General features: G+C 34.2%; 1 protein-coding gene across 1 annotated transcript in view; it reads left to right on the plus strand.

Moving 5' to 3' along the window:
* Positions 1-15,110, plus strand: part of ST8SIA6 (ST8 alpha-N-acetyl-neuraminide alpha-2,8-sialyltransferase 6) — a 128,878-nt gene that overhangs the window by 77,825 nt on the left and 35,943 nt on the right. Inside the window, exon 4 of the mRNA XM_054590535.1 lies at positions 12,841-12,927. Coding sequence (XP_054446510.1) covers positions 12,841-12,927 — 87 coding nt within the window. The remainder of the gene's footprint in view (positions 1-12,840; positions 12,928-15,110) is intronic.

Raw genomic sequence — 15,110 nt, forward strand, 5'->3', positions numbered from 1 at the left:
TTGATGTCCAGCATTGTGATCCCTCCTACTTTGTGTTTCTTTCTCAAAATTGCTGCAGCTATTCGGGGTCATTTATGGTTCCATATAAATTTTTGAAATGTCTGTTCTATTTCTGTGAAATACGTCATTGGTATCTTAATAGGGATTGCGTTGAATCTATACGTTGCTTTGGGTAGTATGGACATTTTGATGATATCAATTCTTCCAATCCATGAGCATGATATATGCTTCCATTTATTTGTGTCTTCCTTAATTTCTTTTTTCAATGTTGTATAGTTTTCAGCGTACAGGTCTTTTACGTCTTTGGTTAAATTTATGCCTAGGTACTTTATTTTTCTTCCTGCTATATCGAATGGTATTTTTTCTCTGATTTCTTCTTCTTCTATTGCATTGCTGGTGTACAAAAATACCTTTGATTTCTGAATGTTGACTTTGTATCCTGCTGTTTTGCCAAATTCACTTATTAGGTTGAGGAGTTTTTTGGTAGAGTCTACAGGGTTCTCTATGTACACTATCATGTCATCTGCAAACAATGATAGCTTTCCTTCCTCCTTTCCTATTTGGATGCCTTTTATCTCCTTCTCTTGTCTGACCGCTGTGGCTAGGACTTCCAATACGATGTTGAAAAGAAGCGGTGAGAGCGGACATCCTTGACGTGTTCCCGATCTTAGTGGGAAAGCTTTCAGTTTTTGCCCGTTGAGTATGATATTCGCTGTAGGTTTTTCATATGTGGCCTTTATTACGTTGAGGAATGCCCCATTTATTTCCATTTTGCTGAGTGTTTTGATCATAAATGGGTGCTGTACCTTATCGAATGCTTTTTCCGCATCTATCGAGATGATCATGTGGTTTTTGTCTTTTCTTTTATTTATGTGATGTATTACATTTATTGACTTGCTTATATTGAACCATCCCTGCATCCCTGGGATGAAGCCCACTTGATCGTGGTGGATAATCTTTTGAATGTATTGCTGGATGCGGTTTGCCAATGTTTTGCTGAAGATTTTAGCATCTATGTTCATCAGCGAAATTGGCCTGTAGTTTTCTTTCTTTGTAGGGTCTTTGTCTGGTTTTGGGATCAGGGTGATGCTGGCCTCATAGAAAGAGTCTGGGAGTCATCCCTCCTCTTGGATTTTGTGAAATAGTCTGAGAAGGACAGGGGTTAGCTCTTCCTTAAATGTTTTGTAAAATTCTCCTGTGAAACCATCCGGCCCTGGGCTTTTATGTGCTGGGAGTTTTTTGATGACTGTTTCAGTTTCCCCAGCTGTTACCGGTCTGTGCAAGCTTTCTGTTTCTTCCTCCTTCAGTGTTGGAAGATTATACTTTTCTAAAAATTTGTCCATTTCATCAAGATTTTCTAATTTCTTGGCATATAATTGTTCATAGTAGTTTCTGACGATCCTTTGTATTTCTGTGGTATCAGTTGTTATTTCTCCTCTTTCACTTCTGATATTATTGATTTGGGTCCTCTCCCTTTTTTTCTTGATGAGTCTGCTTAAAGGCTTGTCAATTTTATTTATCTTTTCAAAGAACCAGCTTCTGGATTGGTTGATCCTCTGAATTGTTCTTTTTGTCTCTATGTCATTCAATTCTGCTCTAATTGACTATTTCCTTCCTTCTACTTGCTCTGGGGTTTATTCGTGTTGTTTCTCCAGTTCTTGAAGTTGTAGTGTTAGGTCTTTTATTTGAAATGTTTCTATCTTTTTTAGGTAAGCCTGTATTGCTATGAACTTCCCTCTCAGGACTGCCTTCGCAGTGTCCCATAGGTTTTGGACTGTTGCCTGTTCATTTTCATTTGTTTCCAGAAATTTTTGATTCCTTCTCTTATCTCATTATTGACCCATTCATTGTTTAATAGTCTACTGTTCAGTCTCCATGAGTTTGCAAGTTTTTGAAGTTTCTCTTTGAGGTTGTTTTCCAGTTTCAAGCCCTTGTGATCCGAGAAAAAGTTTGGTATTATTTCAATTTTCCTGAATTTGCTGAGGTTTTGCTTTGTGTCCTATCATGTGGTCTATCTTTGAAAAACTGCCATGAGCATTTGAAAAGAATGTGTATTTTTCTTCTTTGGGATGTAAGGTTTTATATATGTCAGTTAAGTCTCTTTGATTCAGTGTGTCATTCAGCGCCACAATATGTTTATTAATGTTTTGTTTGGAAGATCTGTCCATGTTTGACAGTGGGGTGTTGAAATCCCCTACTATCAGTGTTTTGCTGTCTGTATCTTTTTTGAAGTCATCCAACAATTTCCTTATAAACTTGGGGGCTCCAATATTGGGAGCATATAAGTTTACAATGTTGATGTCTTCTTGATAGATTCTTCCTTTAAGTATTATAAAGTGCCCCTCTGGGTCTCTCCATTTTCTTCACAATACTAAATACATTGTACTTCTACCTGCTATTAATTTACATACTATTTGGTGTATTAGTTTGCTAGGGCTGCCATAACAAATTACTACAAACTAGATAGCTTAAACAATAAAAATTTATTTTTTCACAGTTCTGGAGGCTGTAAGCCCGAAATCAAGGTGTTGGCAGGTTTGATTTCTCCTAAGGTCTCTCTCCTTCACTTTTAGATGGCTACCTTCTCACTGTGTTCTCACATGTCCCCTTTACGTGTGCCACACTCCTGGTGTCTTTATGCACATACAATTTCCTTTTATTTTTTATAAGAACATCAGTCATATTGAATTAAGGCCACCATAGTGGCCTCATTTTAACTTGAAAGGCCCTTTTCAAAGGCCCTGTCTCCAAATATAGCCACATTCTGAGGTGCTGGGTTCTCAGCATATGAATTTTGGAGAACAAAATTAGCCCATACATTTTGTTTATTGTCAATCATCCCCTAACACAATATAAATCTTATGAGAACATGTTTTTAAAATATCTATTTTGTTCATTATTGTATTGTTGCTTACTTGCATAGTACCTCACATGTAGCGGATGCCCAGTAAGTATTTATTGAGTGAATATATGAAAACAAAAGGGTAAGTGCTGAAGAGGTATATAGTCGATATAGGATGATGCAAAGGACACAGAAGAGGGAGAGAACAACTCTGCTTTATGTCAGTCAGAAGAATTTAAAAGACAGAGTTAATAGCCACTCATATGTCTTGGAAATCTTACCTGGTATATTCTCTATAGCTAGCTCCTTCACTATTGTAACTCACTCTAACTATAAAATATTGCTCTTAAAGAAATGGAGAAACCCTAAATTTATTGGTTCTTTCAGATTTTTTTAATATATGGGATCCTATAAGATTACTAAATTGTTCATATTTTCACCTCTGGATATCCTCTTATGTCTGGAGATTTCTTTCCATAAGCTTGAAAAGTGGGTAATCACTTTTTCATCTTCAGAAATCTTATAGTAATTGTGTTGGAGAGGAAATCTGAAAATCTTAAATAACAGCTTCAGTCTTTGTTTATTCATTCTTTCTATCCTAGTAATATATTTGCATGTTGTTGATTCTTGTGAAAGAGATACTTAGATTTTTCTTCTCTGAGGGACTGCTTGATTTTGGCATTATATAAAACCAGTCCATTGAAGTAAATTCAGTTATTCTGAATCATTCTGGTAAGTATAAATCATGAATATATTTCATTTGTGGAATATATTCCTTTTTAACCTTTCAGACCTTCTTGCTACCCTTTTATTCTTATTGCATACTGTAGTAGGCTGACTTTTTGGGCTACATTATTTAGGCTCATATCTTTGGCTTCTGGTTATGGCCAGCTTATAGGAGAGAAAAAGTTTAGGGTATTTAAACCCCCAAATCTGCCTTTGTGGCCTTGGTTTAGGGGTGACTGCATCCTTTACAAAAGACCACCACTCCTGACCATCACTCTCCTACACCTAGAGCTACAGCTTCTTTTGGGGAGCCCATAGACTTAGGGTGGTAACAGTTTTCCTACTCTACCCCCGTTGCTGGCCCTAATGTGCTTCAGTAACCTGTGTAGTCTTTCCTTTACCATATCCCACTCCCATTCTCTCTTGGTCTAAGGTTAGTCTCTGCTTATAGTATTTCATAGCATGTGTCTCAAACATGTAATTAACCCCAAAGGTTAGTTGTGTAGGACAGAAAAGTGTTCTTTTTTTAATTAAAAGTGCTAATTAAATAAAGTGTTCTTTATTTTCATTAAAGATAATGAAAATCATTATCTTTTTCAAATATCAAAATTTAGAGATTTCACTGGGGCTCTGAAGAAGAGCATTGGCATCTTAGGTAGGAGTTAATTCCTGAAGCAGTTTTGGAATATTTAACTTGTCGATGGGACACTAAAGGTGTGGAATGAATAAAAGTTTGAGATTCCTTTCTCTTCTGCCAATTGACAATAACCACAGCATTCTAATTAGAAGTTATCATCATGCAGAGTTGAAAACAATGTAAGTTGAATTCTTCTACTGTTCGTAGATGAAACGTCAGTATGTCAGCACTATTCACAGTTCAACTCAGTCTACCTGCAACATACTGTTCTTTGTTAGCTGTTATACACTCATGAACCATTCCTTTAAAAAGTATTGCCCAGTGGAAATGACTGGCTATATTGATTGAAAATCTTATAGCACTGTATTAATATGAAGAATTTCATGTAGACCTAAGCTCTTCAGGGGTTTTGTAGAAAGCTACAAAAGACCAATCTACACAGAACACCACTTAGAAATCTACCAACAATAATATTGGGGTATCCCCACCCATTTTGGTAGACAAAAAAGGTTGGCTTTTACCATGAAGAGATGTTATAGGAAACTGAATCAGCATCTCAGCTGCTTAAATGAGACTAATGAATGAATATAATCAAGATAACTCCTAGGCATCTAATAAGTACCCAGTAAGTATTTAATGATCAACTTAATTGACTATATATTACAGCTTTTAAAAACACTTATTTATATCTTAATTGAGATAAAACTAGTCACAGCATGTGAGTCTTCATCTCCAAAGAGAAGTTTCTGGAAAAATATTTTTAATATAATATTACTTAGTATCATTTAGTATATTATTTATAATTTATATCTCATTTTGAGTATTATTAATAATGACTTAAATAGACATTATTTATTCTTTTGGAAATAACTTACTGAATTATTTAGTATGATTTATTGTATGTCTTAGGACCAGAAAATCTTTGTGATGGAATTAATTTTCAGTTTCATTATGAAAATAGATGAGATGCAGCATGATATATTGGCAAGAGAGCCAGGCTGTGAATCAAAAGACATGAATTTAATTCTCAGCTTATCCACTCACAATACAATATTGAGAAGTTGTTTGTCTTCTCAGAACTTGTAGTTTTTTTTATCCATAAAAACTCAGCTAATATCATAGGAATCACTGCCCTTCAAGATTGTAGGGTGGAGGCTATACCTTCTAACTAAAAACCAGCTATAAATGTAAATTTGAAGAAAGTATGATGTGATTTAGAGCATCTTACTTAACAGGAAACTTTTATAGAGATATATTTATCCTACAAATGAGCTCACACTTGTCGCATACATGTGATTTCTCCTTCTCAGATGGTTTTTCACTCCTGCCATAATCTCACCTTACAAATCATGATGGAACTGTGGCAATCTCAATTTTCTAAAACAATTGGTTGGTGATATATATATTTCAGTAGAAAAGAGCAAGCATGTAGAAAAAATTATTTTGTTATTTTTCTCTTCTTTAATCTTTCTTTTATTATGTCAGAGGATAATGCTTTATTTCTAAGCTGGACATTAAAGAGATTCTTTGAATACAGCAACCTCAGGAAGTAAGTAGCTTGAATACTGTCTTCTGTTTGTAATTTGAGCATGAATAATTCTTCTTTTGTAATAGCTATGTTTGCTATAATCTATTGACTTGGTTTTAAATATCAGTGGGTGTAAAGTAATAAGCCCCTTTATACAACTAACCTACTAATAAAATTATATACATTATGATAGAAATCTTTCGATATTAAGTAAAATTGAAGCCAGCTACAAGTCATAGGGGGATATATATTGCTAAAACAAAATGTTTTAAAGACTATCCATATTTTACAATGTGCCTTTATTCTAATTGACAGTGGATGGTAATTAGAATGTTCTAGACTAAACTTGATATAAAGGCAAGAGCAATTTCAAAATGACACAAACTCTGCTTTTCAGAGAAGCCAAAGTAAAAGTATAATGTACTTAAGAGCATTTGCTCAAAATCGTGGGGAAATAGAGACACCTTTAATTTCCTGAGTCAGTAGTTGCTATTTGAAGCTAATACGGTAGTTTTGTTCGACTGAAGCTTAACGACAGCCTGGGTCATTGTTTCTTGATAAGTCAGGTGGCAGCAAAGTCTCCTCTGGCCTTCTCGGCAGGCCTCCATAAGGCTCAGCCAGAGGAAAGAGTGAAAATTTTTGAGCCCGGCCAACAGGCTGCCCAATTGTGGTGAAGTTGTAAGAGCAGCTCCACCTGGTTCATGTTCAACAACTATCTTGAGGAGGAAGGATCACTAATTTGTCACATTTGCTGATTCTTGTAGTGTAAATACTTCTACTGTGGCCAATTTCAAGCTACCAACAGTTTTACAACCTGCTCACAACATCTTGAAACTTGAACAAGCAGTTCTCACAAGCTTCTAATAGCTAGCCTGAGCACAAGAATGAGAAGAAATGGAGGGAGGGGAGAGAGGTCCCACACCCATTGTGCCAACAAAGAAGGCTGAGAGAAGAGATTACTCTCAAGTCCATGAGTTGGTCAAATGGACATAGAGAATTATTATTATTTTTTTCTGCTTTTAAAAGTTGCAGAAGTTAGAGCTCTACTAACTACCAACATAACCCTTTTCCTCCATTTCCTGTGTGAAATCTCCAGCAAATTCAACACAGATCACTATTGAGGGAGCACAAAGACAAAAATGGGGCAGTCAACATGTGCTTTACTCATTAACAGAAGAATAAAAGCTTAACAGGATACACACACATGCACACCCCTTTTATTTTATACTAAGAAATTGGGAAAGTAGGAAGGATGAGTTGAGTTAGTGGACTGGTTGAAGCGACTAACTAGCTGCTGAGCTCTAATCTGAGTATTCTCAGCCAATCCACTGAAGGAGGGAGGGTGAGGCTTTATTATAGTTGTGAATAGGAAGAGTGAGTAAAAGTCAACACTGGAGGAAGTTATTAGGTAGAAACCATAATCCATGGAATAAGTAAATGTTGTTTTGAACTTATTCAGTGTAGTTTATGACCTCATTATGATTCATATTTATTATATTTAAACATGTATTTCCTGTGTTAACAAGAACAATCAGCTGGAGATTGAGTTAGGCTAGAAATGCTTAGTCTTTGAGGGTCCTGGAGGGGAAGGGGCAGTATAGAAAAGGAAGCCAACATGTAAATACAAAATAAAATTCAATGTGAGAAAGGCTATTATAGGAGTATTGGTTAAAGCATGAGACATAGGAAGTCCCAGCTTGTTAGCTCTCCAGGGAACTCCTCTTGAAAAAGGTGAAGGGATTATGAAGGACAAATTGCCAATTATAAAAACAGTCATAGGATGTAAAGTACAACATAGGGAATATAGTCAGTAACATTGCAATAACTATGAAAAGTGTCAGATGTGTACTAGGCTTATCAGGGTGATCACTTTGTAAGGTATATAAATGTCTAATCACTAGGTTGTTCACCTAAAATTAATATATTAGACTGGCCAAAGAGTCCATTTGGTTTTTTGCATAAGATAGCTCTAGTAGCACTTAGCTGTCTTTAACTTCATCCAAAACAATTTTGTTAGATTGCATTTGTGACAGCTGTCATATCAGCATGCATTTTAAAAAAAACTCAGCAAAATTAGTGAATTTTTGTGTAGTCATTTCAATATTGAAGATGGAAGAAAATATGTAACATTTTCAGAGTATTATGCTTTATTATTTCAGGAAAGGTAAAAACACAACTGAAATGCAAAAATATGATTTGTGCAGTGTATGAAGAAGGTGTTGTGACTGATCGAACATGTCAAAAGTGGTTTGCAAAGTTTTGTACTAGAGAATTCTTGCTGGATGATGCTCATGGTTGGATAGACCACTTGAAGTTGATAATGATCAAATTAAGACATTGAGAACAATCAATGTTATACCACAAGGGAAATAGCTGACATACTCAAAACATCCATAAAAATAGCAATAAAGTCATTGGTGAAAATGAAAAATGTGACTTTTATGGAAAAAAGTAACAGACTTTTTGCCCAACCCAACAATATTGTACATCAACTGTAACTGTAAAATAAAATTTTTAAACAACATATTTACTTAAATATACTTTAAGTTCATGGTAACTAGAATTTTGCATTTTATATACTTGATCCTTAACAATGATTGATGGATATTGCCTACTATCTTAGTTATATTACCATGGAAAATATAATCTTTAGCCCAGTAATGAATATTTGAAAGTTTTTTGAGGTGTAATTGATGTTTAAGAAACTATAACTTAAATGTACAATGTGAAGAGTCTTGGAATATGTATATGCTAACACCATTGGTATATACACTCCAATCAAACATGAACATGCCCACCACCCACCAAAGGTTTATCATGCTTTTTTCATCCCTTCCTTCCTACTACTGCCTGCCAGCTTTCATTTCCAGGTAACCCCTGATATATTTCTGTCACTGTACAATAGCTTCCATTTTCTGGAATGAAATCTACGTTGAATAGCCCCTTTTTTCTTTGGTCTGGCCTTTTTCATCCAACATAATTATAAGGAGATTGATCTATGTTTTTGTATGTATCAATAATTCATTCCTTTTTATCACCAAATAAAAGTAACAATATTCTATAGCATGCATACTCAATTAATTTATCCATTCACCTCTGAATAGACATTTAGATTATTTTTGGTTTTGGGCTTTTACAAATGAAGCTGCTATGAACATTAGTGTACAAGCCTTTGTGTGGACATAAGGTTTCATTTCTCTTCAGTAAATATATAGGACTAGAATAGCTGGCTTACATGGTAGGTATATATTAACCTTTTGAAGAAGCTACCAAATGGCTTTTCAAAGTACATTCCCACTAATAGTGTATGAGAGTCCCAGTTATTCCACTTCTTGCCAAACTCACTATGGTCTGTCTTTTAAATTTTAGTTATTATAGTGGATTTTTAGTGGCAACTCATTGTGATATAATGTATATTTCCCTAGTAATTAATGTTGTTGACCATCTTTTCAGGTGTTGATTTGCCACCTATCATCTTTGGTGGAGTATATTTAAATCTTTTGCTCAATTTTTTAATTGGGTTGTTTGTCTTATCACTAGGTTTTTTTCCTAGTAATTTTTAGAAAATAACGAGTTCTTTTATTTTGATTTTATTATTTTAAACTAAATTTATTGGGGGTGACATTGGTTCATAAAACCATATAGATTTCAAGCATACAACTCAACAAAACACCATCTGCACACTGCATTGTGTGCCCATTGTCCAGAGCAGTTTCCTGAGTTCTCTATCTACCCTGGATACAAGTTCTTTATCAGGTATGTGTTGTGTAAATGTTTTCTAGTTTGTGACTTGCGTTATCATTTTCTTTTTTCTTTCTTTCTTTATTTATTTTTAAATACATTTGTCTCTGCCTCCCCCCCACTTGTTGTCATTTTCTTTACAATGTTTTTTTGAAAAGTAAACTTTAATTTTGATAAAGTTTAATCTATAGATGTCTTTTATAGTTTGTACATTTCGTGCATAGACGTACAAAACCCAAGGTCATTAAAATTTTTTATGTTTTTTTTGGTCAGAATCCCACTTGGTCAGAATACCTTATGCTTTTTATATATTGCTGGATTCAATTTGCTGATATTTCGTTGAGAATTTTTGCATCTGTGTTTATAAAAGATATTGGTCTGTATTTTAAAATTTCTTTTAATGTTTTTTCTTTCTGTTTTTATATCATGGTAGTGCTCTTTTTATTTAAAAAATTAGGATGTACTCTTCTGCTTCAATTTTATAAGAGGGTTTGTATAGAATTTGTATTAATATTTCTCAAATATTTGATAAAATTCTCCATTGAAGCCATCTGGACATGGTGTTTGCTTTATAGGATGGATTTTAATCACAATTTTAATTTTTTAATAGCTCTAGGACTATTCAGGTTATCAATTTCTTCTTGAGTGAACTCTGGCAATTTTTGTTTTTCAAGGAATATGTTTATTGCATCTAAGTTGTATTCTTTGGCCTAAAGTTGTTATATTTCAATGTGTGTAGAACCATTAGTGCTGCAATCTCACTGGTCAAATATTGATTATTTGTATATTCTCTCTCCTTTACTTGATCTCGGTGGCAAGAAGTTTATCAATTTTATTGATTATTCAATGAATCAGCTTTCAATTTTATCAATTTTTTTCTATTTTATCAATTTATGCTTTTATTTTTTCATTGGTAGTAGTCCTTGCTTAGAAATCTACTTTGATATGAATATAGTCACTACAGCTTTATTTTAATTAGTTCTAAAGTGGTATATCTTTTCCTACCATTTTACTTTTAACATTTATTTATATGAAATGGATTTCTTGTTTATCGTATATAATTGGTCCCTGTTTTTTAAAAAAATCGAATCTGACATTCTCTGCCCTTTAATTGTTATGTTTAGATTATTTACATTTAATGTGATTATTCATATTGTTGGGTTTAAATATACCACCTTTTCTATTTGTCTGTTCTTTGCCCTCTTTTCCTCTTTTTTGGCTTCCTTTTGGAGTGAATAATTTTTAATTACATTTTAACACTTTTTATGGTTTTATTTGTTTTTACTGGTTGTTTTAGATGAACACTATACATTTTGTTCTTATCACAGTGCTCTTTCAAGTGACTTATACCACTTTTATCCTCCTACCCCTTACTCCCTACTTCTGGCCTTTGCTCCATAGTCATTATGCATTTATTTCTATCTATATTATAAATTGCCCAATATATTATTGTTATATTTATTTTAAAGAGTCAATTAGCTATTAAAGAGACTTAGAAAAATTACAGAAAGTCTTTTGTATATATTTACATATTCACTATCCCCAGTGCTCTTTATTACTTTGTGTCAATCCAGTTTTCAGTCTGCTTTCATTTTTCTTCTGCCTTTTAGCATTTCTTGTATTGTAGGTTTGCTGGTATGATTTTTTTCAGGCTTCACATGTCTGAAAAAGCTTATATTTTACCTTCATTTTTTAAAAGGTTTGCTTTGTATAGAATTTTTGGTTGCCAGTTTACCCAAATCTCATTGTATATTTTAATGATATTGTTTCACTATCTTCTGACTTGCATTATTTCTCATAAGAAGTCTGCTGTAATTTTTTATCTTTGTTTCTATATACATAATGTGCCTTTTTTCTCTAACTACTTTTAAGGTTTTTCTTTGTCACAAAATAAAGACATTTCATTATGTGCCTTGGTGTATTTTTCCACCTGTTTTTTGTGCTTTGGGTTTGTTGAGCTTCTTGGATATGTAGATTTATAGATTTCATTAGATTTGGTAAATTTTCCACCATAATTTTTTCAGAAAAAATATTTTTGTTCCTTCTTTCTTGCTAGGACCATAAATTCACATATATTAGGCCACTTGAAGTTGTCTTACAGGTGAATAATTCTTTGTATATTTTCTATTCTGTCTGTCTTGCAGAGGATTTATGGGTGTCTACCACTTTGTGGAGACCAACAATTTTTGCTCCAGCTGGCAAATGTCACACTTAGACAAAGCTTTGGGGCTAGTGTATATTCTTTGAAGATGCTTGGTATACGAGGACCAGTTTTAGGGCCCATGGGTGTAAACTAAATGTTAAGGTTGGAAGCTTGTGTGCAAGTAAAAGTATTTTAAATTTTTCCTGTGGTAACTCTGCTTTGCTTCTTCTTTAGTATTTAGATAATTTTTTCAAGATTTTTTTAGCTATTCTTAGCTAGACCAATGGGAACCGAGGGAAATATTTTTGATTAACCTTGGCAGCAACGTGACTACCTACTCCACCAATAACAAATACCTCTTTTCTAAGATAACTTTGAAGGATCTGCATTTTGCTGGATCAGGGTAGGGGAGTGATTTTCCTGACAAGATTCTTTACTGTCCTTTTCCTTCCCCATCCCTTCACCAACATATACTCTATCTCCTTGTCACAGACCCTTGCTCTCAAATAGCTGACAATTAATTACCAGATATTAATTGAAAAAAAATTTATGGGTTTTTTTTTACCCAAAAGGATATTTTCATTTTATATAATAACTCTTAAGGACTATAGGCTCTTCTGTAATGAAAGAAATTAATACTTAATGATGGAATTTCAGGTAGAAGGAAATTTATTGGGGACTGAGATCCTGCCAAACTGTACCGCTGTGTCCATAGATTTTTATGCCAATATACAACTCTCTTAACTGAGCCCAATCTGGGTTTTTAGTGTACTGTTCAGAATTAAAATTTAAGATAATTATTTTGGGGAAATTTTATCTATATATCACAAAGTAAATATATCAACTTAGACTCTAAAAAATGATAAACTATATATTTATGGTAAACATCTATAAAAACATATTTGTCAGTGAGTTAAAGCTAAGAAAAAATAGCCATAAGATATGAATGTGAGTTGGTTTGCTGTCATAGTTTGTTTGTAATACTAGATGTGACTTATGTGCAAATTATACATTCCTAAATTAACATAATTCTTTGTGATATTTATGTTCCTTGAAGTTTTGAAATGGGTAGATATTTACTTATTTCTACTTTACTTTGTTTTAGAAAAGATTTAGAGGATTAAAGTGAGTATATTTGAAAAGTATCCTTTAGAACATGTATATATTTGTTTAGCAGTATGTGAGATCTTTATTTTCTAACTACATTAACATTTGACTCTTAGGTATTCAGAGGATGACTACCTTCAGATTATCACAAATATACAGAGCTGTCCATGGAAACGACAAGTAGAAGAATATGAGAATTTTAGGTAAAAGTTTTTTTCATAAATAATATGAGATAAAAAATGTACATTTGTTTTGTACATTTTTGTACATTTTGCATGGAAAATAAGCAACATGTTTAAAAGTAGAAGGAATCAAGTGACAATTGGGATGATTTCATTCTAAGACCCTCTCATGAGGCACGCAGCACTCCATCCCCATCACTTATGTAGACATTTGTAATTTTGTTACTGGGATTAATTATAAAGTTCCCAAAATTAAAAAGAAGGTTTTTGTTATACTTTTCATTGTTTTAGAGAATATTGCTTCTTTTTTGTACCATTTGTATTTGGCATTTACTTACTTATTTTATAAATGAAATGTAATAAGCATTAGAAATGTTTGGAAAACATAGAAGGGGAAAAATCATCCATAATCTCATCACTTTAGAACAAAACCTGTTGCTTTTTCCCCCCTGCACATTCTCTTACAGTTTTTCTTATTACCTTTCTAATACCAGCAATGTTCAGGAGTATTAGTTGCTCCAGATAATAACCTGAGGAGGAGTCATCAACCTGACAAGACCAGGCTGTTCATTATACAACTGTTCTGTGCTTGGACAGCTAGTAGCCCACCCAGGCAGATATAAATTATGTTAAAGTATGTTATGTTATGTGCAGAGTGCACATGGATACATATCTGGAACCCATTCCCCCAATCCCTGAGCATATCGGGCAGCTAGGCCATACTCTCTGTGCTTGGCTGGTCTACATTGCTCAGCTTTGCTTTGCCCACGTTCTGGTTCTTTGCTGTGCATCAACATGGGTTTTTGTCTTGTGCCAGGTTTTTTCACTCTGTCACAATCCAGAAATATATTTTTATTTTTACTGGTTCATGTTTTCAAAGTTTACTTTAAGCATCGTGTCTTTTAAAAATCTTGTTAAGGACACTTCTCTTTCCCTGAACGTTCTCTAAGAAGTATCTGCTGCTTGGCTTTCTTCACTGTGGGAAAGCAGCTCTTCTTGTTGGCATGGTGCCGTGGCTTTGCCTGTTGCACATTCAGTCAGTACACACTGGAGTCATTGGACCAGCTGCCTTTGATTCTGCTGCCATTTGGGGCAGGTTTTTGCTCAACTCTCATTGGGTAAAAAAGGAACATCCTGTTTGGGCCATAGCTAAAAGTGAGTATCTTCCCTCCAATGGGTAGACATGTGGATGTTGTGACTTCCTGCTGGATACCATTAAGCATCTTTCCTGTCACTTCAGGATGAGGGACATGAAAGGGGATTCTTGTTTAACTATTTTATTTCCAGGATGTTGTATGATACATTCTGTTACACAAGGTGGGAGATAAGTTGTATGCTACATTCCATTTTACAGGGTGAGAGAAAAGTAGGTTTATAGTTGTTCATATCTACAATAATTAATAAATAATAATACAAGAATAAACTCTGTGTTTCATGTACTCCCAACTGTAAACCTACTTTTGCCCCACCCTGTATTCTGCCTGTGTCCCTTCAAAAGTCATAAGTTGGAAACCTAACATATAATGTAATAGTATTTGAAGGTGAGACCTTTGGGTGGTGATTAGATTATTAGTACAGATCACTCATGAATGGGATTAATGATTTCATAAAAGAGACCCTCGACTACCCTCTCCAACACTGCACCATGTGAGGACAAAGCAAGAAGATGGATGTCTGTGAAACAGGAAGTGGGTACTCACCAGATACCAAATCTGCCAGCTCCTTGATCTTGGACTTTCCAGCCTCAAGACTGTGAAAAGAAATTTCTGCTTTTTGTAAGCCACCCGGTCATAGCATTCTATTATAGCAAGTCAGACAAACTAAGACATAGTTGCATGTGACATGAGACTTGAGAGATCTTAGTGACAGAGACCAGATAGAAAGTTGCACAGGCAACTGTAACCTAAATGGTTACAGGGTCAAAGGGTGACAAAAGAGTCGTGTTCTAAGAGATGTTTCTACATGTACAGAATAGGCCAAAAAGGAAGAAGAAGATATCGAGGTATAGAGGTATAGAGCTATTGAGAATCAATCCAAGGTAATTATCTGGAAAGGCTAGATGAGTAGTGAAACCAATAATCAAAGTCAGGGTAAAAGACTGTCCAATTCTGGCCCTAAAGTTGATTCAGACCAAACCTCTGAGAACAATACAAACAAAACCAAGTATACTCAATGCCTGCTTGACGACATTGGTGAGCTACTAT

This window comes from Pteronotus mesoamericanus, unplaced genomic scaffold (assembly GCF_021234165.1).
Source record: "Pteronotus mesoamericanus isolate MK-2021 breed Mesoamerican mustached bat unplaced genomic scaffold, CSHL_Meso_final contig_130, whole genome shotgun sequence".
NCBI classification, from domain to species: Eukaryota; Metazoa; Chordata; class Mammalia; order Chiroptera; family Mormoopidae; genus Pteronotus; species Pteronotus mesoamericanus.